The sequence below is a fragment of the Mastomys coucha genome, unplaced genomic scaffold, assembly GCF_008632895.1.
Source record: "Mastomys coucha isolate ucsf_1 unplaced genomic scaffold, UCSF_Mcou_1 pScaffold21, whole genome shotgun sequence".
Classification (NCBI taxonomy): domain Eukaryota; kingdom Metazoa; phylum Chordata; class Mammalia; order Rodentia; family Muridae; genus Mastomys; species Mastomys coucha.
The window spans coordinates 90,265,688-90,289,040 of NW_022196904.1; the positions used below are offsets into that span (position 1 = coordinate 90,265,688).

At 50.7% G+C, this 23,353-nt stretch overlaps 1 protein-coding gene across 2 annotated transcripts in view; it reads left to right on the forward strand.

Moving 5' to 3' along the window:
* The first annotated feature begins 674 nt into the window (after positions 1-674).
* Stard10 (StAR related lipid transfer domain containing 10) overlaps positions 675-23,353 on the forward strand; it is a 30,416-nt gene continuing 7,737 nt past the window's right edge. The window contains exons 1-3 of one of the 2 annotated variants that reach the window (XM_031387579.1): positions 675-798; positions 4,816-4,918; positions 5,280-5,599. In XM_031387579.1, the coding sequence (XP_031243439.1) occupies positions 796-798; positions 4,816-4,918; positions 5,280-5,599 (426 nt within the window). In that variant the 5' untranslated portion in view covers positions 675-795. Of the gene's footprint in view, positions 799-4,815; positions 4,919-4,959; positions 5,106-5,279; positions 5,600-23,353 lie in introns of those variants that run through there. The other variant, XM_031387580.1, reaches the window with a different exon arrangement.

Genomic DNA, 23,353 nt, shown 5'->3' on the forward strand with positions numbered 1-23,353 from the left:
GTGTGTGTGTGTATTCTTGACATAGGGTCCCACTACATAGCTCTGACTGACCTGGAACTTACTATGGAGACAAGCTGGTCTAAAATTTACACAGCAATCTTCCTGCCTCTGCCTCTGGGGAACTGAGGTTAAAGTCCTGAGCCATCACACTCCATTTGGTGTTTGTCTGAAGTTCACATTTCACTAGGCACCTTGCATATGCACTTTTCATCTGGCAACTTCACTCTGATGGTGTGTGTAATAGTGTATGTACATGTCCTTGTGCCAAGCTGGCCATTTTTGTGACTGAAATGATATGTGTCTATGTGGGACTCGGATAGGACAGCAAGTGACAATATAGCGCTGTGACTATTACCCCAAATGAGGATGTGGGTGACCTTGAGTGACTGGCTTAGTGGCTGTAGCTCCCTCAGGGCAGCTTTGGGCAGTTTGCTCAGCAGGGTGTGATCCCACTCTGAGTAAACACTTAGATCCGGAACTTGTGGGGCTTGGCTACAACTCCTATTATCACTGTAAGAAGACGCGGCCTTCTCAAGTCCCAGGCCACTTTGGAGGCCGGAGAGTATTTTGAACTAAGGGCCTAGGAATGGAACTACCTCTCCACTCTATTTCCCAGTGATGTCACACAAGTCACTGTCTGGTCTTCTAGAACAGTGATCTCAGTGCACACTGTGTTGCCGTAGACAACTTCTTGGCATTTAGCGGCAGACAGGGCTACCCCAGGAGGAAGGTGGGGAAAGGGGGCCCGTGGGGGTAATTCACCATCCAAAGACCTCTGTCTGTCTGTCTGTCTAGATGGTGAGTAGGAGTGGGCAGTCAAGACTTGAGTATGCTGAGCATGGGCGACTGACTCATCTCTAATCCTTTGGAGGCTGAGGCAGAACTGACTCAAATTCTAAACCAGCTGCCTGTTAGATTACAGAGTTAGACCACGCTCACAAAAACAAAGGCAGAGTGGCAGGCACTGTGTACATGGAGGGTTTTGTTAATGTAACAACCTGGCAAGTTGTCAAGGTTTCCACAAGTAGAAAAGATGGTATGGAATGGGCTTAGGGGCTATCTCAGATCAGGAGAACTGGATCTCTAGGTCTCTTTTTCTTTTCCTCCCTTCTTTCTTTCTTTTTCTTCTTTCTTTCTTTCTTTTCTTTCTTTTTTTTTTTGTTTTTTTTTTGTTTTTTTGTTTTTTTGAGACAGGGTTTCTCTGTGCAGCCCTGGAACTCACTCTGTAGATCAGGCTAGCCTCGACTCAGAAATCCACCTGCCTCTGCCTCCCAAGTGCTGGGATTAAAGGCATGCACCACCACTGCCCGGCTGGATCTTTTTTTTTTGTTTGTAGCCCAGGCTAGCTTCAAACTCCCTATGTAGGTAAGGATGACTTTGAATTCCTCTTGAACCTCCTGCCTCTGCCTCGAAAATGTTAGGATCACAGACATACTCGACCATATCTAGCTTCTGGGGTTGTATTTCCCATTCTCCTGATCTCTAGGCCTCAGTGTCTCCACACGTCAGGGTGGGTCCAGATAATATCCTTCTGAAGGTCTTTAGAGCTGGTGCAGGGAGTTGAGGGCATGAGGGAGCAGGTAAAGGAGTGGCTCCTGGCAGGATCTGCATGACCCCCTGCATCAGCTGTCTGGTATAAATCTCTGCCTCTCCTCTATCCCAGGAGCCACAGTGCTGAGGCGCTGAGCGTCCCCTCAAACACTTGCCTTCTTTATGCGGGTGCAAGTGAGAGCCAGGGTTGCTCAGTGTCTGCCCTGAGCCTTGACTCCTCGCTTTCCCTGAGGTCCCTTTGCTGATTACCTCCTCATACAAACCCAAACTCTGTAGGCCATGACACCTGCTCAGTGCTAAGCTGGGAGCTGGGAGCCATAAAAGAGCCAGCCTAGCCTTTGGACTGTGTCATCTTGCACCAGAATCTAACTACATCATGATCTTTCCTTAACCTTTTTTTTTTTTTTTAAATCAATGAATTTTAGACAACGAGTTCTCCTCTGTTCTACCCTACCCATCCCCTGGTTGGGTTGTAGTTCTGGTTACTTATCTAAGGGTGAAAAGCACATATACCCAGCCCAAAGCCTTCATTGTTGTCATTCTCAGAGGTTAATGTTCAGTATGAGGAAACACGTGTGTGTGTGTGTGTGTGTGTGTGTGTGTGTGTCTGTGTGCGTGTGCACACGGGTGATCTGCTTCTAGTCACAGAACTAAAAAAATGGTATTGTTTGGATTTGAACCCAGGTCCATAGCCAGGCAGTAGGAAGCAGGGGTGGCTGGGTCCTGGGATTCATGTCGAGACCCTTCTGCCAAGCTTGTTCCCTATCTCCTTGGTTCACTCCTCCTGTCTCTCTTGCCTAGTGATGTGGTATCACAGGATTTGGGACTACTTTCATGTTCAGGAGGCTGTCAGGAGCCTCAGAGCCAGGGTCACCTAAATTCACAGGATGGGGGTCCAGCACGGGCAAAGTAATGTGCAGGATGAAGTGACAGCCGTCTGCTCATCCTCTCCAGGTCACTTGCTATTTTTGACCCTCAAGACCCAAAAGATTTGTTCTTAATATGGGTGATGTGAGTGACAGCTTGGGTCCTGTCATCTGTTCCTTACTAGCTGGCTGTTTTCCCACAGACTGGCACCTCAGGGCCAGGGAGGTCAGTTTGCCTTCACAGCCACTTCCTGCTCTCACCCTAGCCCTATCTCCTCACCACTCTGGACGGGAAGGTGGGCATGAGCAGTTTAGTACCCTGCTGCCTGCAATCTGCCAAGATTTGTGCTATCAGGGCCCCAAAAGCCATCAGGCCATGGCTGCTCTCTCTACCTCATGGCCAGTCCCTGAAGATTCAGCTTACAAAGCAGTCTTTGGCTGTGCTGAGCTCCCTTTGGGCCTCCTGCCAGCCCAGGAGTATTGGTATCACAAACACACTGAGGCCTGGGGAAAGTGGACTTGGGCAGAGGAGGTTCAGAGAGTTAGTGCCTGGGGCTTTCTAAGCCCAAAGCCAGCCCCCAGTGCCACCTACTCGTTCTGACACTTGTAAAGAGTGTGGGTTTAGAGGGTATGCGTGTGATTAGCTGATGCTTCCTCCCACACTGATAAGAGGCCTGGGCATCTGAGGTCATTGCACAGACCTGATGGGGACCTGAAGCTTTGTTTTGTTTTAGAAGACTTCCTTTATAGACTTAACTTCAGGGCCACTTGCCATCATGGCTACCTGTTTGCCCCGACTTATTTTTTATTTGTGGTACTAATGATTAATCCTGGGGCTCTACCACAAAGTTACAGCCTCAATCATTTTCTCTTTCTTTCTTTCTTTCTTTCTTTCTTTCTTTCTTTCTTTTTTTTTTTAAAAGGTCTTACTTTGTTGTAAATAAGAGGTTGAAACAGAGTAAGTTTGTTGAGGCAAGGTCTTACTTTGTTGCCTGTTCTGGTTTTGAACTCAACATGTAGCCCAGGAAAAGCCTTAAACTTTGGATCTTTCTCTTCAGTCTCCTGAGTAGCTGGGATTACAGGCCTGTGCTACCACATCCAGCTTCCTGCTCATTTTAAAACTGGGCATGATTTACAAATATCTCAGAGCCCTAAGCATTTCAGGAAAAAAAAAACAACAAAAAAACAAAACCACATCTATTTGTGAACCTGCAATGCTGACTCCGCGATTTTCTCTTAACACCTGTAAGAAAAGAAATCTACCTGGTGAAGATAGGAGGTGACTTCTGAGAGCCCAGGGAGAGAATGCAGAGGGCACAGGAGCAGCCCTGGTGGCAGAGGCTTGGTACTCTGGCTCTGGTGGGGATAGCCATTAGCGCACTCTGGCACTACTAGGTCAATGGTGGTCACTTACTGCTCCAATTATCCAGAGGCTTCCCCTGCTCTTCTGTGTCCCAGGACCAGTGCAAGACTGTCATGCTTATACTGGCCTGGTCCTAGCTTTCATTGGGTAGATGAGGCAGAGCTCCCAGGATGGAAGAGTAGGCAGAGGAGTTATGGGACAGATCTTACACCAGGCTACAGAGTGGGGCTCTGGACCACTCTATTCTATAGAGGGGAGGAGGGGGATGGCGTTCCAGTGTTTGGAAACTGCCAAATGGGGATTTAAGAGGATGCTGGTTCAGAACCTCTCTGCCAGGGTGAGACTGAAGTGGAAATTTTGCCAAATTCTGGCCAGCCTGTGAACCTTGAGCCTTTTAAGTCGGATCAACTTCCGGCTGGGGTTTGCACACCCTACTGGGAATTGAGTTGGGTGCGTGGAGGAGGCTTGTTATGCTCTTGGTTGTTGTGGCTTGCAAGCTGTGGCCATCTCTAAGTTACTGAAGGGCTGTCATCCTTATCCCTGCTAGTTAGTCTCTCAATTGTCATGGGTGTGTGTGCCCACCCTTGAATCTCTGAAGTGGTGTGTGTGTGAGAAGAAGCTGTTGCAGAAGCGTGTACCTGCAAGGGTGGGAGGAGTGGAGAAGAGGCTCCCACTTAACTTCCAGAATCCTTCTTGGCATCTCAACCTTACTCTGAGAGCCCAGGCTACTTCGCTACTTCGCTACGTCGCTACTGCTCACAGGTCCCCGGTCCTCTGCTGGTCTACAGTTCCTCCCGGACTTTGCCCCTTCCCCGGGGCTTACGGGGGCGGGCGCTAGGACCCGGCGGGGCGGGGCGGGGCGGGGCTCGGTGCTCCCGCAGCTCTTACCTCCGCAGCCTGGAAAATACCAAGCGAGGCGAGCGGAGCCCGGGAGCCCCGAGCCTTGCGGGAGGGGGGAGGGCGGAGGGGGCGCGCGGGGCGGGGGGCGCGGAGCGGGGCGGGGCCGGCGGCGGGACCCACTGCTCCTCCCCCCAGGGCCCCCGCGCGGCCCCCGGTCGCCCGGGCAGCGGAGGCAGCGGCGGCGGCGGAAGAGCTCGCACCCCGGCCCCGGCGGGCCCCAGCAGAGAAGCCCGAACAGGTGAGACTCGGCCACCACGCCCCGCCCCCACCACGGCCCGCGCAGCTTGCCGCCGAGTTAGTTGTGCGAGTCCGGCCAGCACCGCGCGGGGACTCCGTGCCAGACCCGCACCTGCGATCTCCGAGAGTCCTGCCCGGCTCTCGCGGGCTCCTGCACCCGCTACGCAGCAACCCTACTGCCGCTCCAGGGAAGTATGAGGTCGCTCCTTGTGGGAGGGTGGCCCGAGTGACTGTCCTGTGCCGGTGCACAACCGCCTGGGGCCAGTACCTGCCCTTTTCAAGCCGTCCGCTGGTCCGGGACCCCGGCTAGCCCCACCCGCGCCCCCAGCGCACTGACTCTGGTCCCCAAACCGGTCTTGCAGGTCCCAGGAAGGTGGCGTCAGCATCTGCAGCCGCGTCGACGTTGTCTGAGCCTCCGCGGAGGACCCTGGAGAGTCGGACAAGGGCCAGGGCCCCGGGCCTCCCCACGCTCCCTATGGAAAAGCCAGCTGCCTCAACAGAACCCCAAGGGTCTCGACCCACCTTGGGCCGTGAAAGTGTCCAGGTGCCCGATGACCAGGACTTCCGCAGTTTCCGGTCAGAGTGTGAGGCCGAGGTGGGCTGGAACCTGACCTACAGCAAGGCCGGCGTGTCTGTGTGGGTACAGGCTGTGGAGATGGATCGAACTCTTCACAAGATCAAGGTAGGGTTGCCCTGTGGTACCTGCAGCCTCCACTCCTCCCGAACTGTCTCTCACAGGAGTCTCCTCGTCCAGACTCAGATCGGGGGGCCCATAGACGGGTGCATGTGGGCTCAGAGTCTCCTAATATAAATCAGGAGGAGGTAGGGTCCCCCATTACACGCCTGGGCCATATGACTTATCTGGCTCACGGGGCTCCAACCTAGCCATGCCTGTGTGTTTGGGAGATGGCCAGGCACACACAGGGGAATAGTGTCTCTCAGAGGTCTGTCTTTCAGAGCAGCTTCTGCTTGGACCCTTAGTTTGACTCACTAGGTAGGTGAATGGCCCACTTCTCCTTCACCCCGGGCTCTCTAGCCCGAGATGGGTCTTCTGCTCTACTTTCTGCACTCTTGGGTGCAGAGGATGAGATTCTTTCCTGCTTGATTCCTTTAGTCCTCTCTGTCCCTGCCCAGTGGCTCAGTCAGGCTCTGAGTCTGCAGCAGGCCTTTAGGACTGACTATAGCTGGCAGCTCCTGATGACTCTCTTGCCCCGAGCCACACTGGGGGTGAACTAGGGGAGGCAGGGTCTTAGGGTCAAGGGAAACCAGCTCAGAAGGCAGATGAGTGAATATACTCAGCAGCCCCTCACTGCCATTTCCCCTCCTCTCTGCCCCAGGATTCTCTTCTCTCTGTCATGGCAGGGCAGCTTGGGGTTTGATGGGACAGAGATACTGGTCTAGGGGCCTCAGAAGCTGTTTGTCACACGTGTGGTTTTGTTGTGAGTGCCACATTGCAGGGTGTGAACTTCCCCCTTAGTGGGCTCTTGGAAGGCCATTCCCTGGCACCCCTCTGCAGCTCTGGATCTGCCGAGGATGTATTCCTGTTCTTAGAGGCCAGGGCGCTGGACTGTCTTAACAGGGTCCTTTCTGCCTAGGGCCTTATACCAGAGCCTGAGGTGCTGACCTTTCCCCTCTGGCCGTGCTGTATGCTTTTTTGCCTTGCCCTAATCATTTATAGCTTTATCTACCTGCCCCCACATGAGTGGCTTGCTCTTTCTGCTGTCCCCTTGCCCTCTGTGACTGTCTCCATATGCCCTGGCTAACTGACAATCTTTGGGTTTCCGTGTCTACCTTCTTGCTCTGAGTCTCTTCCTGGGCTTAAAGACCCTGGGCTGGAGCTTCTTCAAGGCCTAGCCTAGGTCTGAGGCTGAGGAGCAGGATAGGCAGGGCCGCTGGTAGTGTCAGCTTGTTGCTGATTGCATTTGGGGTCCTCCCTACAGTCTCCACCAGGGTAGTGGTGTTGGGGAAAGATGGACCTGGGAACAGAGTGAAAGGTGGTGGACTGACTGAGAAGGGCTGAAAGCCAGCAGTGTGCAGGGGCTGGGAAGTTTGGCTTTCCCACAGGATTGGCTCTCTAGTGTGTGTGTGTGTGTGTGAGTGTGAGTGTGTGTGTGTGTGTGTGTGTGTGTGTGTGTGGTGTGAGTACTCCCACCCTTTGTCAATAGGGCAGAGCTGCCTCCTCCATCTGGCTTGGTTAATGAATAAACCCAGCCTTGCTCAGGACTGGAGTTGGCAGGTCTAGAGACCAGGTTGCTTCAAACAGAGCCCTTGTGGCTAAATCAGACTAGATCAGAAGGGAGAATATTTGAAGAAGCTATAGTGTTAATGGGCTTCTGGGCAAGACATATGTTTTCTTCAACACACCAGCTCTGGGGCTATATATACTAAACAGAGGCTAGGGTATTAGACAGTCCTTTATACAACCTGCTTTGTAACTCCCTCCTCCTACAACAGGATGCAGGCGAGGATACTAAGGACCAGAGAATGCTATGCATGTGGCTAAGGAGAGAGAGAGAGCGCATACAGAGCCCTGATGAGTTGGTCTCCAAGTCTAATCTTGTCTCTAACTTTTCTCCCATACTGCCTTAGACCCATTCCCCACAGTAGAGGAGGAGGTAAGCAGAACCTAGGGCCGAGGGAGGAGGCTGGCACCTTAGTTATGGGTATCACCAGTGGCCAGGCACCAGGCCTGGGCCTCTCAGCACAGCAATTGGAACTCTGGGAAATGAGCTGAGGTCTCAGAGCTTCCTGTCCCCAGATTCCAGGACTTCACTTGCCACTGCTAGCTTGTTTCTGATAAGCACCCTGCTCCCAGGCAAGCTTTTGCTCTTGGCTATCTGATTTAGCCTCAGGCCAGTCCTGGAGAGTCTTCAGTTTATCTCTTTGTTACTAAGAAAGAAGCAGACCAAAAGAAAGCTCAGCCTACAACTGAGGCAGGAGTGCAGCCCAGGTCAGCATGCTCCAGAGTTGCTGGCCCTAGCCGATGAGTTTGCATCCTTGGGCAACACTGGCCTTTAACCCCATCAATAACTCTTTGAAGAACTAAAGGACATTATGTTCTCATCGTCCTACTTTTGTTTGATGGATGACAAAGCTGAGGCCCAAAGGGGTGAGTGACTCTTGCCAAGGTCATACATCAGGTAGAAACCAGAGTCCCAGGGATCATTGGGTCATTGCAGAAAACTGGGACTTAACCTCAGTTATTTGTTGAAATTCTGTTTCTTTGCTTCCCCTTTCTTTCCCTCTCTTCTGCACCAGGGCATGCCCTGTGTTCTCTCTCTCTCTCTCTCTCTCTCTCTCTCTCTCTCTCTCTCTCTCTCTCTCTCTCTCTCTGTGTGTGTGTGTGTGTGTGTGTGTGTGTGTGTGTGTAGGGGGGTGTGTGCCTTCTTATTTTCTTGATTGATTTCACCCTGCTCTTCTCCTAATCTCTGTGTCCAAAGGTCTCTGGAAGCCACCATGGCTCAGAGCCCAACAGACAGCTAGTACAAATAAAAGGGGCCGATGGAGGCTACCCCTACTTTTACCCTTCCTCCTGGGCCTCTGGCCTGCTCTGGCTTCAGGCCTGCTCTGGCTTTAGGCCTGCTCTGGGCTCTGGGTTAGTGGACAAGAGGCAGACAGTTCCTCCTGCATGTCTAGGCCCTGCACCAGAGGTAGATGCTGAGTAGGGACCCCAGAGCCAAGGCAGAGGAGGGTTGCTTAGAACCCAAACCCAGGTTTCCCAAAGCCCAGGCTTGAAGAAATAGAAAATATTTTTCACTCAACCAGGGAATCTTGTAGATCTGTTATCTTTTTGCTTTGTGTGACTGAGGCACATCCCTTCTGCTCTCTGGGCTGTCTGGTCACCTGCCATTGGACCTCTGAACTCAGTGGCTGGGCAGGGCACATAGAGAGAACAGAGCATCCCTGGCAAGCGAACTCTGGATGACCTGTGTGCAAGTCTTCTGATGCTTACTGGATATGTGGCAGGCAGAGGAGGACTCCTGGGTTCTTTCTAGTGCTTTCAGAACTTACTGGAGAGAGGGAAGGCAATTATAGGTGCATCTAGGCCCACAGGGCATAGGTTTGTGAGTACACACAACAGCAGGGGTGACCCAAGAAGGAACCAGGATCTATAACAAGAGCAGACTGGTGTCAGTATCTCTGGGGGCTTGGAGTTAGAACATCTGAGAGTTCTTGAGAGCCTCTTGCCACAGGAAACTGGTTAATAGGGACTTGTCTCCTGACTTCTGGTCCTGTGGTCCTTCCCTCTCCTTTGGCAAAAGCTCTAGATACCCCCTCCTGGCCCAGGCTCACTGTCTCCCTGTCCCATGCCACAGGCACTTGGGGTGCAGTCTCTCAAGTCAGTGTCCTGGTCTTATTATACACAAGTACACTGTAGCTGTCTTCAGATATGCCAGAAGAGGGCATCAGATCTCAGTATGGGTGGTTGTGAGCCACCATGTGGTTGCTGGGATTTGAACTCAGGACCTTCAGAAGAGCAGTCAGTGCTCTTACCTGCTGAGCCATCTCACCAGCCCCAGTGTCCTGGTCTTAATACCCATCTCATGAGCACCACATTCTCCTGTGACTTATGGCTCCCTCAGGGATCTTTGTGGACCTTCCTTACCTTTATTGTCTGGGACTCAAAGCCATCCTGGGAAAGACAAGGGTATATAGGGCCGGGACTACTGAGTCTGCCATAGTCCTGTGAGGTAGGACTCTTCAGTCCAATGGAGTATATGTGGAAAATGGAGGCTCAGAGCAGGGGTCCACTTACATAAGACCAAACAGAAGTGGCTGAAGCTGGATCAGAACTCAGGTCCTTGCCTCCCCCTGCCCCAATCAAAGCTGCCTTCTCCCTGCCCCTTGGGCTAGCTCTCTCAGCCCTGTGAGCCTTTCTGCCTCCAGAACCCCATGGAGATTCACCCTCTGTCTTTGGGTCTCTCTGTGCTGTATCATTGTGACCCTCGGAGGGAACCCAACTGGGTAAAAGTCCAGTCCTCACTGTGTGATCTGAAAGGTCACTTTACCTCTCTGGGTTTGTTTTCCTGTCTGTGGTGGCAAGGGTGAGAGGTGATATGGTTTTAGGAGCTGGGGGAGTTCAGCTCCTGTTGGCCTTTGCTTCTTGAGGGTCAGTGAGTCCATCTCTATAGGTAGGTGCCAGGCAGAGGTTTGTAGAAGCGATCCTAAACCTTAGGCCTGAGATGGTGATGTGAGTGCACTGCAGGGCATAGGTAAGGATGGTCAACTAAGGCCTTGGTGGTCTGTGCCAGCAAGAAAGGCCCCTAGATGAGCACTCGGAATTCAGGGATAGCTCAGAGAATTCTACCTTGACCTGACATAGGAGTCCTAGAAGAGGAGGTCTCCAGAGATATCCTGGGGAATAGAGTTCTAGAGAGGTTCCCAGGGAGTTAATAGTGTGTGCTATGGGGAAGATGCTCTAAAAGGGTGAATAGTCTCTAGTGGCTGGAGGTGTTGAGGGAGACTTTCTGGCTTGAGGTGCCTGTTTGAGTTGAAGCTCTACAAGAGAGAGCACAAGCGGGCCCTGGGCAGGCTGCTTCTACTTCCTCCTCTTTGTTCGACACAGTTTGCCTGTGTTCTGCTACTTCAGTTACTCATTCAGTGAGCATCACTGGATAGCCTCTCTATTTGGACCCATGCTGGAAGTAGGGGACAGCCAGGAATTGAAGGGCTCCCAGTTGAACCCAGAGTGGCCACTGAGCCACCCAATACTGGAGTATCGTGCCTAGGTGGTGGCTTTGGAGTTGAGAGAGAGTAGGAGTTTGTCAGCACCTGGAGCGTTCTGCACAGATACAAAGAGGAGGTCAGGATGGAGGATAGGGCATTGGAAGAGATGCTCTGGTTGAGAATAGGGAGTAGAAAGGGATTAGTGAGCTAGGCCAGGCCTTTGGCTTTCTGGAGCTAGGGGTCTTATGGTGCCAGGGTTTTGCCGTTGGGAGAGCCTGTACCTGCCTGGACAATGGAACTGAGTCTGTGCTAGAGTAGAGACTGAGGCCAGTGCAGCTTGGGATCCGCCCAGAGGGATGAGAGGAATGGGATAACAAAGTGCAAACTGTGACTGTACTGAGGTAGAAGATGGTGGGATGCACAGCCCCTGTGGCCCCGGCCCTGGTGGTGGGTGGGGTGCCTCCAGGCTAGGTCCCTGTTGGGGTTAGGGGTGTCCACAGTTCCTAGGCTGACTTAGTACCCTCCACACCCAGTTCCCCAGGCTCCAGCTTTTAAACTTTAACGAGCCTCAGCTCAGTTTCCAGCCGAGAGTGTTTAAAGTTTCAGGAGATGAGAGAAAAGAGCAGTCCTGGAGACAGCTGGGTCCTCTTTCTTCCCTTGTGCCTCTGTGCCTGGCTGGACCACCTGGAGCCAGAGGCCTGGGGACCATGACCCTGGAGACTTGGCTCTCTGTGCGGGTCTGAGACTCTGTGCGGGTCTGAGACCTACACTGGGCCTCTCTAGAGTGTTCCCAAAGGCCTGGGTGCCAGGTCGCCAACAAGCATAGATGGGGTTAGAACCCAGTCACAGCCCAGACCCCTTACCTGGGCAGATGATCATCCTCTGGCCACAGGAGGAGGGACATAGTTCGGAGTACCTGTCAGGTGGGCAGTGTTCCCAACCCTCTCAGCGCTGTGTCCCCTTCTATTTTTCTTTTGTGTGTACTGTATGTTTTATGTGTATGTGCACATATGTATGCATGTGGCAGGAATGTGGAGGTCAGAGGGCAACTTGACAGAGTTGGTTCTCTCCTTCCACCATGCAAGGTCCCAGAGGTTGAACTCAGGCCCTTAGTCTTGGTAGCTGGTGCCTTTATCTAGCTATCTCACTGGCCCTCTCTGGTGTACCACTGCCTTCCTGCCTTCCAGCCTGGGCTCCCAGAAGACAGACATCTGCCACATCTCTACAATCTTTCTGTCCTGAGGCAGGTATACAATGTTTACACAGGTGGGAAGTAGGGAGTGACACCTGCTTGTGGTACCTGCTTGTGGTACCTGGGCCATTTAATCTTACTGGGTTTCTGTCACAATGCTTATCAGTGCTGGCTCCCGAAGGTCCTCTCATCATTTCCTGGTCCCTACTCTGTCTTTGGACCTTTCTAGATGTTCTGGGACCTAGGAATGGGTGAGAGGTGATAAAACTTTGGATAGAGAGAGGCCTGGTTGCTAGAGGGGATCTGTCTCCCCTGTGTGTCTCCAGCATACATTCATTCATGCATACACACATTTAATCACAGAGTCCATACATTTAATAATCAGAGTCCATACATTTAAAGACTGCATACTATATGCCAAGCATAGTGTTCTGCAGGAATTTGGCACCAAATCACACTTATCAGACCCTGTTGTTATGAGGTTCATATCCTGTCAGGGAGCCAAGCAAAACAGAAGCAAACAGCTGAAGAAGATACCAGAGGGTGGCTCTGTTCTAAGCTCAGGGTAATTTGATGGGGGTGGAGGATTCTGCGTGTGGGTTTCTGTGTATGGAACTGGACTGTGGGTGGCTGTGTGTGATACAGCCTTCAGATGATTGGACTGTGAGCCCTTCACAAGCAGGTACAAGGTTCCCCAACCCCAAGCAGGCATCTGAGACGTTTGGGTCATTCCACACTGAATGCATGTGTGTGCCAAGTGTGAGTCTCTGTGTTTCTGTGTCTGGCATTACTCTGTGTGTGAGTCACACCCCCTCACTGCAGGAGCAGAGTTGTCTCTGATCCAATTATGTCTGCTCAGCTGTCTCCCGGCAGCTCCTGCCCCCTGGTGCCGCTCTGGCTCTACCATGGCTTCCCCTTCCTGCCGCTTCTGAAGCTTCTGTCTGCCTCTGGCTTCTTTCTGGGTCTCAGGATATCCCTTTTCCAACCTTCTCTTTTCCCTGCCTAGTAACTGCCTGTGTCCCCCATGCTCTGCTTGGCCCCCTTCTTCTTTCTCTCTTTTTTCCCCTTGTCTCAGTTGTGTATTCATTTAGCAAGCCTCCTCTTCTGCTGTCTACCAACTCTGCCAGCTATTTGTGTTGTGGGTATGGAGACAGATCAGACCCTGGCCCTCCCCTCCAGAGACTCCAGGCTGGGTGGAGAGACAGGGAGAGCCTTCGCAGAAGTGCTGGGACAGACTTGTGCTGAGAATAGTGACAGACAGCCTGAAGACAGGAGCAGGGTGTGAGACAGGACTTCCACAGGGAGCGGTGCCTAGGCCTAGCCAGATGCTGGGGGTCTGTAAGCGCCTAGACACGGCAGATGCACTCACTGGGGCTAAGGAAGAAGAGCAACAGGACAGTTGGATTTTATCCCAAAGCCAGGAAAGGGAGAGGCTTTCAAGCTTGGCAGTGCCATTGTTAGTTCCAGGGCTTAGAAACCTCCCCTGTCAGGGGATGGATTGACTGGGAACCTGGAGACTTGAAAGGGGGATATGGTTACAGAGGCCAAGCAGGGATGGTGGGGCAGAGAGGGCTTGCCCAGAAGGAAGGCTGTGGTTCAGCAGAGCTGGGGAAAAGGGGGAGGAAGGAATTGGTTCAGAGCCAAGCCTGGGTCCCAGGCACTGAAGGGAAGCAGGTGCTTGAACAGCTAACATGTGTTGGACATGGGGAACCCAGTGGCCTGGGGGATGTCTAGGGCTGGATGCTTAGGAGATTACAGAGGCAGAAGTCCAGTGCTTGCTAGATCTTTAGGGATCGTCATCCACAGTGGTCCCTGATACCAGGGGAGTGTTTGTCTTTATCTGTCTCAGTGTCCAGTAGTGTCTCATATCACTGGACCTCTGCTCTACCTCATTTTCTTCTACCTCTCTTTCCCAGCTCCCCTTCCTTCTGTCTCCCCCTGCCCTCAGGCAGGACAGAACAGGCCAGCCTCTGCAGCCTTCCCTTCATCCCTGCTTAGAGCTGGGCCTGCTGCTGAAGCTGGGGGTGGGGGTGGGGGTGGGGGTGTCCAGGGAAGCAGCAGTAGACCAGTGGGAGGGAGGGCACCAGGCAGAGCAGGGATGAGTCACCCAGCCCTGGATGGAGAGCAGCAGAGAAGGGCCTGGGTGGGTCCTCGCAGGAAGCTCTGTGTATAGAAGATATCTCTCTTCCACCAGTCTGGGGAATGCCTGAGAATGGTGGAGTGGCAGGTGGTCGCTGCCAGACCCCTTCCCTTCAGAGGAGAAGGCTCTGGGGACCAATGGCCATTTTTCCAGGTGTGACTACTGAGCTGGAGGAGGGGGACAGAGACTTTGTATTAGGCTCACAGATGTGTGTTCTCTATACTCTTCCAGTAGGCTCGCCCCAAGCAAAGGTAGCCCCAAGAGCCCCTCTCCATTCCACACATACCCTATAAGCTCCAGCCTATAGCATGGACAGCCCTCGTCTGGCTAAGTGCTAGCCCACCTGGCATTTCCTGGTTCTCTCATAGAACAGAGCCTGATTCTTAGGGACCAGGCTTAGGGGTAGACTTTGGGTTACACTGGCTCTAGGCAGGTTCCTCCATACCATTTTTCCAAACCGCCATTCACTAAGGAACACTGACTTCCCACAGAGTGGGCAGAGCTGTCCAGCCACTAGCACAGAACCTGGCCGGGCAGGCACTCCATTAACAGTTGCTGAATGGATGAATGAATGAGCAGATTGAGTACCCAAGGGACAGCTCCATTTCCTGCCTTATCCTTGTTCACTCGGGGTGACTCAGGTTACCTCATGCAGCTGCATGTGCCTTCTTCCCAAAGTCAGCGGGTTCTGGTTCTTGACTTGTACCAGTCTCTGCCAAGGGCCTTTCCCCCCTTTCACCTGGGTGCCACCTGCCCATCTGGCTTTCCTTTAGGATTTGGCTTTGCCATGTTTTCCTTTGCCTGTAGTTCCTCTTGCTTCTGTCTCTGCCCCGACCCTGCAGGGTCATCATGGCCTGCTTCCTGCCCTGGCTGTCGAGTGAGTGGCCTAAGAGCCCCCTGGTTCTTACTTCTAGCATAGTCTCTTTGGTGATCAGTGGCATACAAGCCAGATACTGCTGAGCATTTCCAATAGCCTGTGCTATAGCCCACAGTGTCAGGCCTCAGCCTGGATGAGCCTGGGCTTTCAGGTCCAGGGAACAAGGTCTTAGAGGTTCTGGATAGAACAACTTCAAACAACTCCCCCCTCCCCCTCCCCCTCCTCCTCCTCTTCCTCCCCCTCCTCTTCCTCTTCCTTCTCCTCCTCCTCTTCCTCCTCTACCTTTTCCTCCTCCTTTTCTTCTTTTTCCTTCTCCTCTTCCTCCTCTTCTTCCTCCTCTTCTTCCTCCTCCTCTTCCTCCCCTTCTTCCTCCTCTTCTTCCTCCTCTTCTCTTCTTCCTCTTCCTCCTCTCTTTTTCCTCTTCCTCTTCCTCCTCCTCCTCTTCCTCCTCCTCTTTCTCCTCCTCTTCCTCCTTGCCTCTCCCCCACACCCCTTGAGACAGGGTTTCTCTGTGTTACTCTGACTGTGCTGGAACTTGCTCTGTAGACCAGGCTAGTCTCAAACTCAAGAGATCCACCTGCCTCTGCCTTCTGTGCTGGGTTTAAATGTATGCACCACCACTACCTGGCCTGGGTGGAACTTCTAATTAGGACACCAAAATGTAGTTTTTTCACAGGTCTTACTATAGCCAGACTGACTTCAAACACATTTATTCTCCTGCATTAGTTTCCTTTGCACTAGTATTACAGACATGCAAGATGAAACAGTGGTTTTTTTTTAAATATTTCATAAATATAGCAATAGTAAGAAGAATCCAAAAATTAAAATTGGTACGTGCCCAAAGTTACAGTAATTAGGTATGCTGAGGCAGGAGGACCACTTAAACTCAAGAGTTTGAGGCCAGCCTGGATAAACAGTGGAAACCTTGTGGGGCAGGGTGTCAGTGGGAGAGAATGAGGGGTGGCATGAAGCTTTTTTGGTACTTAGTAGAGTGCTTACCTGGCAGGCACACACATGAAGCCCTGTTTGGTTCTCAGAACTTTTAAACTGGATGTAGTGGTGTAAGCCTATGATCTTTGTACTGGGGAGGTACAGACGGGGGGGGGGGGTTAGAAATTTGAGATGATCTTTGGCTATGTAGTAAGTCCAAGGACTCCTCCCAGCTCTTTTTCAAGGGTACAGGTAATCTGTGTGTCATTGACACCATGCACAGTTTGTGTGCTGCTTTGTTCATTTAAATTTGCATTGGTAGATGTTGCTCACATCACTAGAGTTATTAATTCATGAACCGTTCTGGCAGCGGCTTTCCACCAGGCCTGCTCTGGGCTCTGAGGGTTACAGAGCTGTGAGGCTGCCCCTGTTCTGGGGGTGGAGTGGGGTGGACAACACAGGCCTTGATGACTGTGCCGTCCTCAGGGCGATGTGTCATTCTGAACGGAGCTGGCCTTGTTTATGCTGGTCTCCGATATAATTTTCTAATTACAAATTCAATAATACACTCATGAATATTGCAACAGAACTTTGCTTATTTTAGTTTTTCCTGAGCTTAGTTTTTCTCTGAGTACTGGGGATTGAACCCAGGCCCTCATGCAGGCTAGGCAAACACTCTATCTCAGCTCTTTGTATGTTAGGTGCACATGCGTGTGTATGTGCACGCACATGTATCTTATACAGAGGCCAGAGAAAAATCTTGGCTATCATACCTCATGCACCATCTGCCTTGCTGCTGCTGTTGCTGCTGCTTCTGCATCTTCTGCTTCTTCTGTTGTTTTTGTTCTCGTGTCTCTCATGGATTGGAACTTGACAAGTAGACCAGGCTGGCCCATGAGTACCAGTGATCTGCCTTTCTCTATCTCTTGAAGTGCTGGGATTAGCAGTTTGGGTTACTGCCTTTTAAAAATTATTATTAAATTTTATGTGTGTTGGTATTTTGCCTACATGTATGTCTGTGTAACATATGCCCAGAAGAGGTATCAGACCGCCTATGACTGGAGTCATAGACAGTTGTGAGCTCCGTGTGGGTGGTAGGAATTGAACTTAGGTCTTCTGGAAGAACAAGTACTCTTTTTTTTAAAGATTTATTATTTATATATGAGTACACTATCACTGTCTTCAGACACACCAGAAGAGGGCATTAGATCTAATTACAGATGGTTGTGAGCCACCATGTGGTTGCTGGGAATTGAACTCATGACCTTTGGAAGAGTAGCCAGTGCTCTTAACCACTGAGCCATCTCTCCAGCAACTCCACCCTGACCCCACTTAATATCAGGTTTTTTTTTTTTTTTTTTGGTTTTTCGAGACAGGGTTTTTCTGTATAGCCCTGGCTGTCCTGGGACTCACTCTGTAGACCAGGCTGGCCTCGAACTCAGAAATCCGACTGCCTCTGCCTCCCAAGTGCTGGGAGTAAAGGCGTGCGCCACCACCGCCCGGCTTTAATATCAGTTTTAAGGATCAAACCAGATCCTGATTCCTGAAAATCAAATACTTTACCAACTGAGCCTTCTGATTTTTGGTGTGTGTGCGTGCATGTGTGTGTGTGTGTATGAACACTCACCTGTGAGTGTGCAAATGTAGACACACAAGTGGATATCTGGTCTCCTTTTGCTCTCCATCTTAGTTTTTAATACAGGACCTCACTGAGCATGCTTGCTATTGCTCACTGGGCTTGCTATTTCAGCTGTGGTGCTGGCCGTGAGCCCCCGGGATCCACCCATCTCACCATGCAGTGCTGGGGTTACAGATGTCTGCTACAGTGCCTGGCTTTGACATGGGTGCTCCTGATCCAAACCCGGGTCCTTATGCTTGCACAGCAGCCACTTTAGCAGCTGAACCTTCTCCCCAGCACTGTCCCAGAGCGTTTTCTTTTTTTATTTTAAGACAGGGTCTCACTAAGCTGTCTAGGCTGGCTTTGAACTTGCAATCTTCCTGCCTTAGCCTCTCAAGTAGCTAGGATTTCATGGCTGTATCAACCAGGCCTGGCTTGACAATTATTTTCTAGAATGGCACAGCTAGTTGTTACTGCCACTGCATAGCCTTCTTTTCCTTGCCTGGTGGGGCTGCTGAAGGCCCGGTCCAAGGCTTTGCTCTGTTTGTATCACTAAGCTATACCTAGAACTTTGTGTAACACTGTTACCACATCCTTATAAGGAGAGAGTATTTCATATATTAGTGGGTATATTCATATGTTAGTTTATGAGTATAAATAGGTACCTCAATATTCTTCAGATGATGATGATGATGATTGGTTTTCGAGACAGGGTTTCTCTGTGTAGCCCTGGCTGTCCTGGAACTCACTTTGTAGACCAGGCTGTCCTTGAACTCAGAGATCCACCAGCCTCTGCCTCCTGAGTGCTGGAATTAGTGTACACCACCACACCCGGCCAGATTATTATTATTTTGAGACAGAGGTCTCATAATGTTGGCCAGGCTAGTTTTCAAAAGGCATCCTTGCTCCTTCAGCCTCCTAAGGAGCTGAGATTGTAGGCCCACTATCCTGACTAGCTCATTTACTTTTTTTGACTATCAGAACTATTAAAGACTTTAAAAACAAGTCCCAGATCCTCCCTGGAGCTGCCTCTGGGTATTTCTGACCCACTCCAACCCCTCCACTCCTTGGTCAGAAGAATTTTCCTTAAAGGCAAACAATTTTACAAGTACCCAGCAGTCTTTCCCAGCTGTGCAGGTGTCTGAATTGAACTGGAACACTATGAGTTCCTAGCCAATATCCAGCATTCTGAGTTAGAGAAGCCTATGTAGGCACAGCCTTGCTCTGGGCCCTGTTCATGAAGCAGGTCGTAACTGGGCACAGGGGCTGCTATGATCAGGGGCAGGCAGAAGAATGCAATGCCTACTTAAGACAGGACAATTGCCTGGAGAGGAGAGGACAAGGAGGTCTGAAGAAATTAGGGACAAGACAGCAGACACTTTAGGAGAGGAGCCAGTGAGGGCATGTCCTGGAAGACGTTTGGGACAGACCTGGAGGAGTAGCTACCTCACTTCTCATCATGGCAGGACTGACAGATGTCTTTCCTCTTCCCTCTTGCCAGCCCCTGGAGAAGAGTCTTAGGAGTTTCCGTTCTGGTGACCCAGAATCCCAAGACAAGAAGCAGGTCCCCCCTCCTGGTTTCCTGTGGATACAGCGAAGTGGAGGGAGAGCCAGAGCAGAGAGAGGGCCAAGGCCCTGCTGTGGAGATTGTGCCATCTGGGCCTCTCGGATCCCCTGCTCCTGGTCCCGCCCGCTTAGGGCAAGACCTGGCTGTAGGTCCTGAAAGGCGACTGGGTTGATCTACACAGGTCTTCCTATAGCAAGTGTCCACCTGTTTGTCCACTCAACCTCCCAGCATTTTTTAATTTTTTAAAAAATTCCTTGTCTTTATAACCTTGCCCTATGGAGGTTAGCAGGAAGACACTCCTTGGGCATGGCCCGAGAGCTCAGGGAAGAGCCTGGGACTCGAAGCCAGCAGAAGGCACGGATTTGAAGGCTTTCTGTGCAAGCCTTCTTTAATCCTCACAGCACCCTCCAGGGAATGGTGATCCTCTTTTGACAGGTACAGATGCTAGGACTTAAAGCTCCTTTCTTTGCTCAAGCTAAGGATGTAGCCAGGATGTAGCCAGGATGTAGCAAGGAGAGATCTGTCATATGCACAACAGTCCAGACCTGCTAGGGGAAATGAGAGCCTGTGGGGCCTTTGCAGGGCACTGTGATAGCCTGAGGCTTCTCAGAGAGGCAGAGCCCCAGCACTGGGTTTCAGAAAAGCATGGGACATGTCTTTGAATTTGGGAAGGTGTAGTAGAGCAAGTCAGATGAAGACTCTGTTAGCTCTTCCATTCTGGAGGGCCAGCCATCCCTCCAGAAGGTCATCAGCAAGCACAGCATTGGATGGTCCTTAGACAACATGCTTTGGTTGCCAGCATGCTTATTTTAGTAGGGCAACAATCCTGAGGCTTTGGAGTCAGGAGCTGTGGACTCTGGTCCTCTGCTCTCGTAATATGTGGCCTTGGTCCATCATTATACCTCTCTGGGCCCGTTTCAGCATAGCGTATTGGAAGGTTATGTGGGTGATGTGTTCTCCCACTGGGGAAAAAGTAAGGGAAAACCTATGAACTTCTCAACACAAAATATCTGAGCAGATGGTCCTGTGAAGTGGGTAAGCATTAAGCAGCCAATAAGACAGATATGGTGTCGTTCTATAGAAACCTGCCAGGTAAGAACAGCCATATTTTGAGTGTTCACAGTATTCTATTCATATTTCATACATTATCTCATCTAGTCACAATATCCTTAGGAGGTAGTTGTTACTACTGTCCCGTTTTTTTATGTGAGGAAACCAAGGCTTGTATTAAGTCTTGTGCCTGGTGGTAATAGCTGAGTTATACAGTAGAATTACCTGCTGCAGAGTGTTCCTGAGTGCTCCCTGGCAGTCCTTGCTTATCCAGTTCCTTCTGCTGTGGCTCTGTGAGTTTGGGGTGCTGAGTTCTGGCTATGCTTGAGAGATCTAGTGACACAGCATGCAGTTTCTCTGGTGACATTTGGTTCCTCTGGGACTCACTTGTAACATGGCAGCTGTCACACACGTTATATTCACACACACTATATCCAGACTTTGAAAGCTGTATAGCCCAGCAGGGCTCCTAGAACTCTCTGCCCCTGAACTTGGCTAGCATCTCCCTCCTAGACTGAGCATCTCCAGGAGGCCTGCTCCACACTGGCGCCTGAGGAGCCAGGATGCTCTGAGTCCTCCAGGCATGCTAGGTCACTTTCCTTGTCGGGAAGGGTAAGCCCAGGCTTCACTTTCACCTCTGCTCCTTTGACTCAGGACAGGGCTGGGACTGGGGGCTGCCAGTTAGATGGAGGGATCCAGTCACACACTTTCATGGACCAGAAAAGCAAATGAGGCAGAGGGAAACAACTTCCTCAAAGCCATGGTTTATAGGTATAGTTTGGAGTTCATTCTTGAATTTTTTTTGGTGGTGGTAGAACCCACAGCTTTGGCTATGCCAAACATTGGCTCTCTCTGCCAATGAGCTCTGTTTTCCTATTGCCTGAACTTTAAAGCTCTTTTAAAATAAAATTTAATAATGCTGTACAGGTATTTACTTGTGCATGCATGTGTGCGTGTGTGCAGGTGTATGTGTGTGCATGTGCCTGTGTGTTCGTCATTTTATTCAGAGGCTGAAGATGGAGAAGGGGCTGAAGGTCTGACTTGGTGTCCTCAGCCAGGCAGATCTATCTGGCCACCTGCTCGATGAAAGCTGGGACAGGCCTCTGCTGGGAAGATGAGAATCCTGTCACTACTGGGAAGAGGTGGTGTAGGGCTCAGAGCAGCCCTGCTCTTCAGGGGCCAGTGTGGAGCAGGCTTCCTGGAGACGCTCAGTCTAGGAAGGGGATGTTTGCCAAGTTCAGGGGCAGAGAGTACAGTGAGGACCAAGGCCCAGAGCCAGACAGGAACATAGTCTACCAGCTGGCTGAGCCTGTCCACCTGGCTCAAGTTTCTGTGGCGTGGCATACATACCCTAATACTCAAAATGTCTCTGGTTCCGAATATGCTAGGATCAATGGATGATTTCAGGTCTAGGTCACAGAAAGTATAGGGTGATCCTGGGACATCTTACTGAGCTAGAAAGGAAGTACTCAAAGAATGACGAAGACCTTGTCCAGTAGACATGAGAGCCAGCCTGAAGACTGACCAACTTCTCAGGATTTACCAGGCCTCTTGAAGTTTTACCACTGAAAGTAGCCAGTTGTAGGAGACCGCAATTTCTGGTAAACTAGGTCAGGTATCATCCTACCATGAGCTACATCTAAGACAAGCTGATTAAAATGAGTAAAGACCAAAACAGTGATAACAGGTTATACTGAATCCAACAAGAAACCAAAGTGGCCTTTCCAACTTGGGGCTGGCAGAATGGCTCCCACAAAGAAGGGTGGCAAGAAGAAGAAGGACCGTCCTGCCATCAACAAGGTGGTGACCCGAGAATACACCACCAACATTCACAACTGCATCCATGGAGTGGGCTTCAAAAAGCGTGCTCCTTGGGCACTCAAAGAAACCCAGAAATTGCTGGGCGGTGATGACGCACGCCTTTAATCCCAGCACTTGGGAGGCAGAGGCAGTCGGATTTCTGAGTTCGAGGCCAGCCTGGTCTACAGAGTGAGTGCCAGGACAGTCAGGGATATACAGAGAAACCCTGTCTTGAAAAGAAAAACAAAAAACAAACAAACAAACAAAAAGAAACCCAGAAATTTGCCATGAAGGAGATAAGGACTCCAGATGTAAGCATTGACAGCAGGCTCAATAAAGCCATCTAGGCCAAGGGAATAAGGAATGTTCTGTCCCGCATCTGAGTGTGTTTGTTCAGAAAATCTAATGAGGGTGAGCATTCACCAAAACAAGTTCTACACGTTGGTAATTTGCGTGCCTGCTATCACATTCAAAACTCTACAGTCAATCTGGATGAGAACTAACCTGCTGAATGTCAAATAAGGTTGCAGACTGCAAAAAAGAAAAAAAAAGGAAAGATAAAGGAAGAAAGGAAGGAAAGAGAAAGAAATAAATTAAAAAGAAACCAAAGTATATACAGTTCTGGCAAAATAAACGCAATGTGTGATCAGGAATGAATTATGTACATAGTTTCAAGGTACCACCTAGCCAATACTTATTAATTACAAGGGAAAATAAGAGCCTGGGAAATGGCTTAGTAAGTAAAGCACCTGAAGTGAAAGTGTGAAGGCCTACGTATGATCCCCATCACCTATGTAAATGCTGGACAGGTGTGGCAGCCCTCCTGCAATCCCAATACTATAAGGCAGAGCTAGGGGACTCCTGGGACAAGTTGGCTAGTTGGACTAGCTGAACTGGTGGGCTCTTGGTTCAAGGATGAATCCTGCCTCATTAAACAAGGTGGAGAGTTATCAAGTAAGACATTCCATGTCAACTTCTGGCCTCTACACACATGTGCACATGCATGCACACATCCAAATACAGGGACAGAGAGTGTAGTCAGGACCAAAGCCCAAAGCCAGGCCATAGCAAGGTGTACTGAGTTGCTGAGTGCATCCACCTGCCTAAGTTTCTGGGGCATGGTATACATAGCCTAATATTCAAAAGGTCCTTGGTTCCAAACACACAAAGTGGGAGGAATAGCTTCACAGTAGAGAAAGCTGGTTGATTTGTGAACGTTACTAGGCTACAATAGTTCGTTCCCTAATAGAATGCAGGAAAGAGTATCAGTACTCATGTGGTATCTCCGCCTTGGAGGTGTTCTTTGAGTAATTCCTTTTGAGCTCAGCAAGATGTCCCAGGATCACCCTATACTTTCTGTGACCCAGACCTGGAATCATCCATTGATCCTAGCATATTTGGAACCAGGAACCTTTTGAGTGTTAGGCTACATACGCCATGCCACAGAAACTTGAGCCAGATGGATAGGCTCAGCCAGCTGGTAGTGTGTGTTCTTGTCTGGCTCTGGGCCTTTGTTGCCACTGCACACTCTGCCCCTGAACTTGGCTAGCATCTCCCTCCTAGACTGAGCATCTCCAGGAGGCCTGCTCCACACT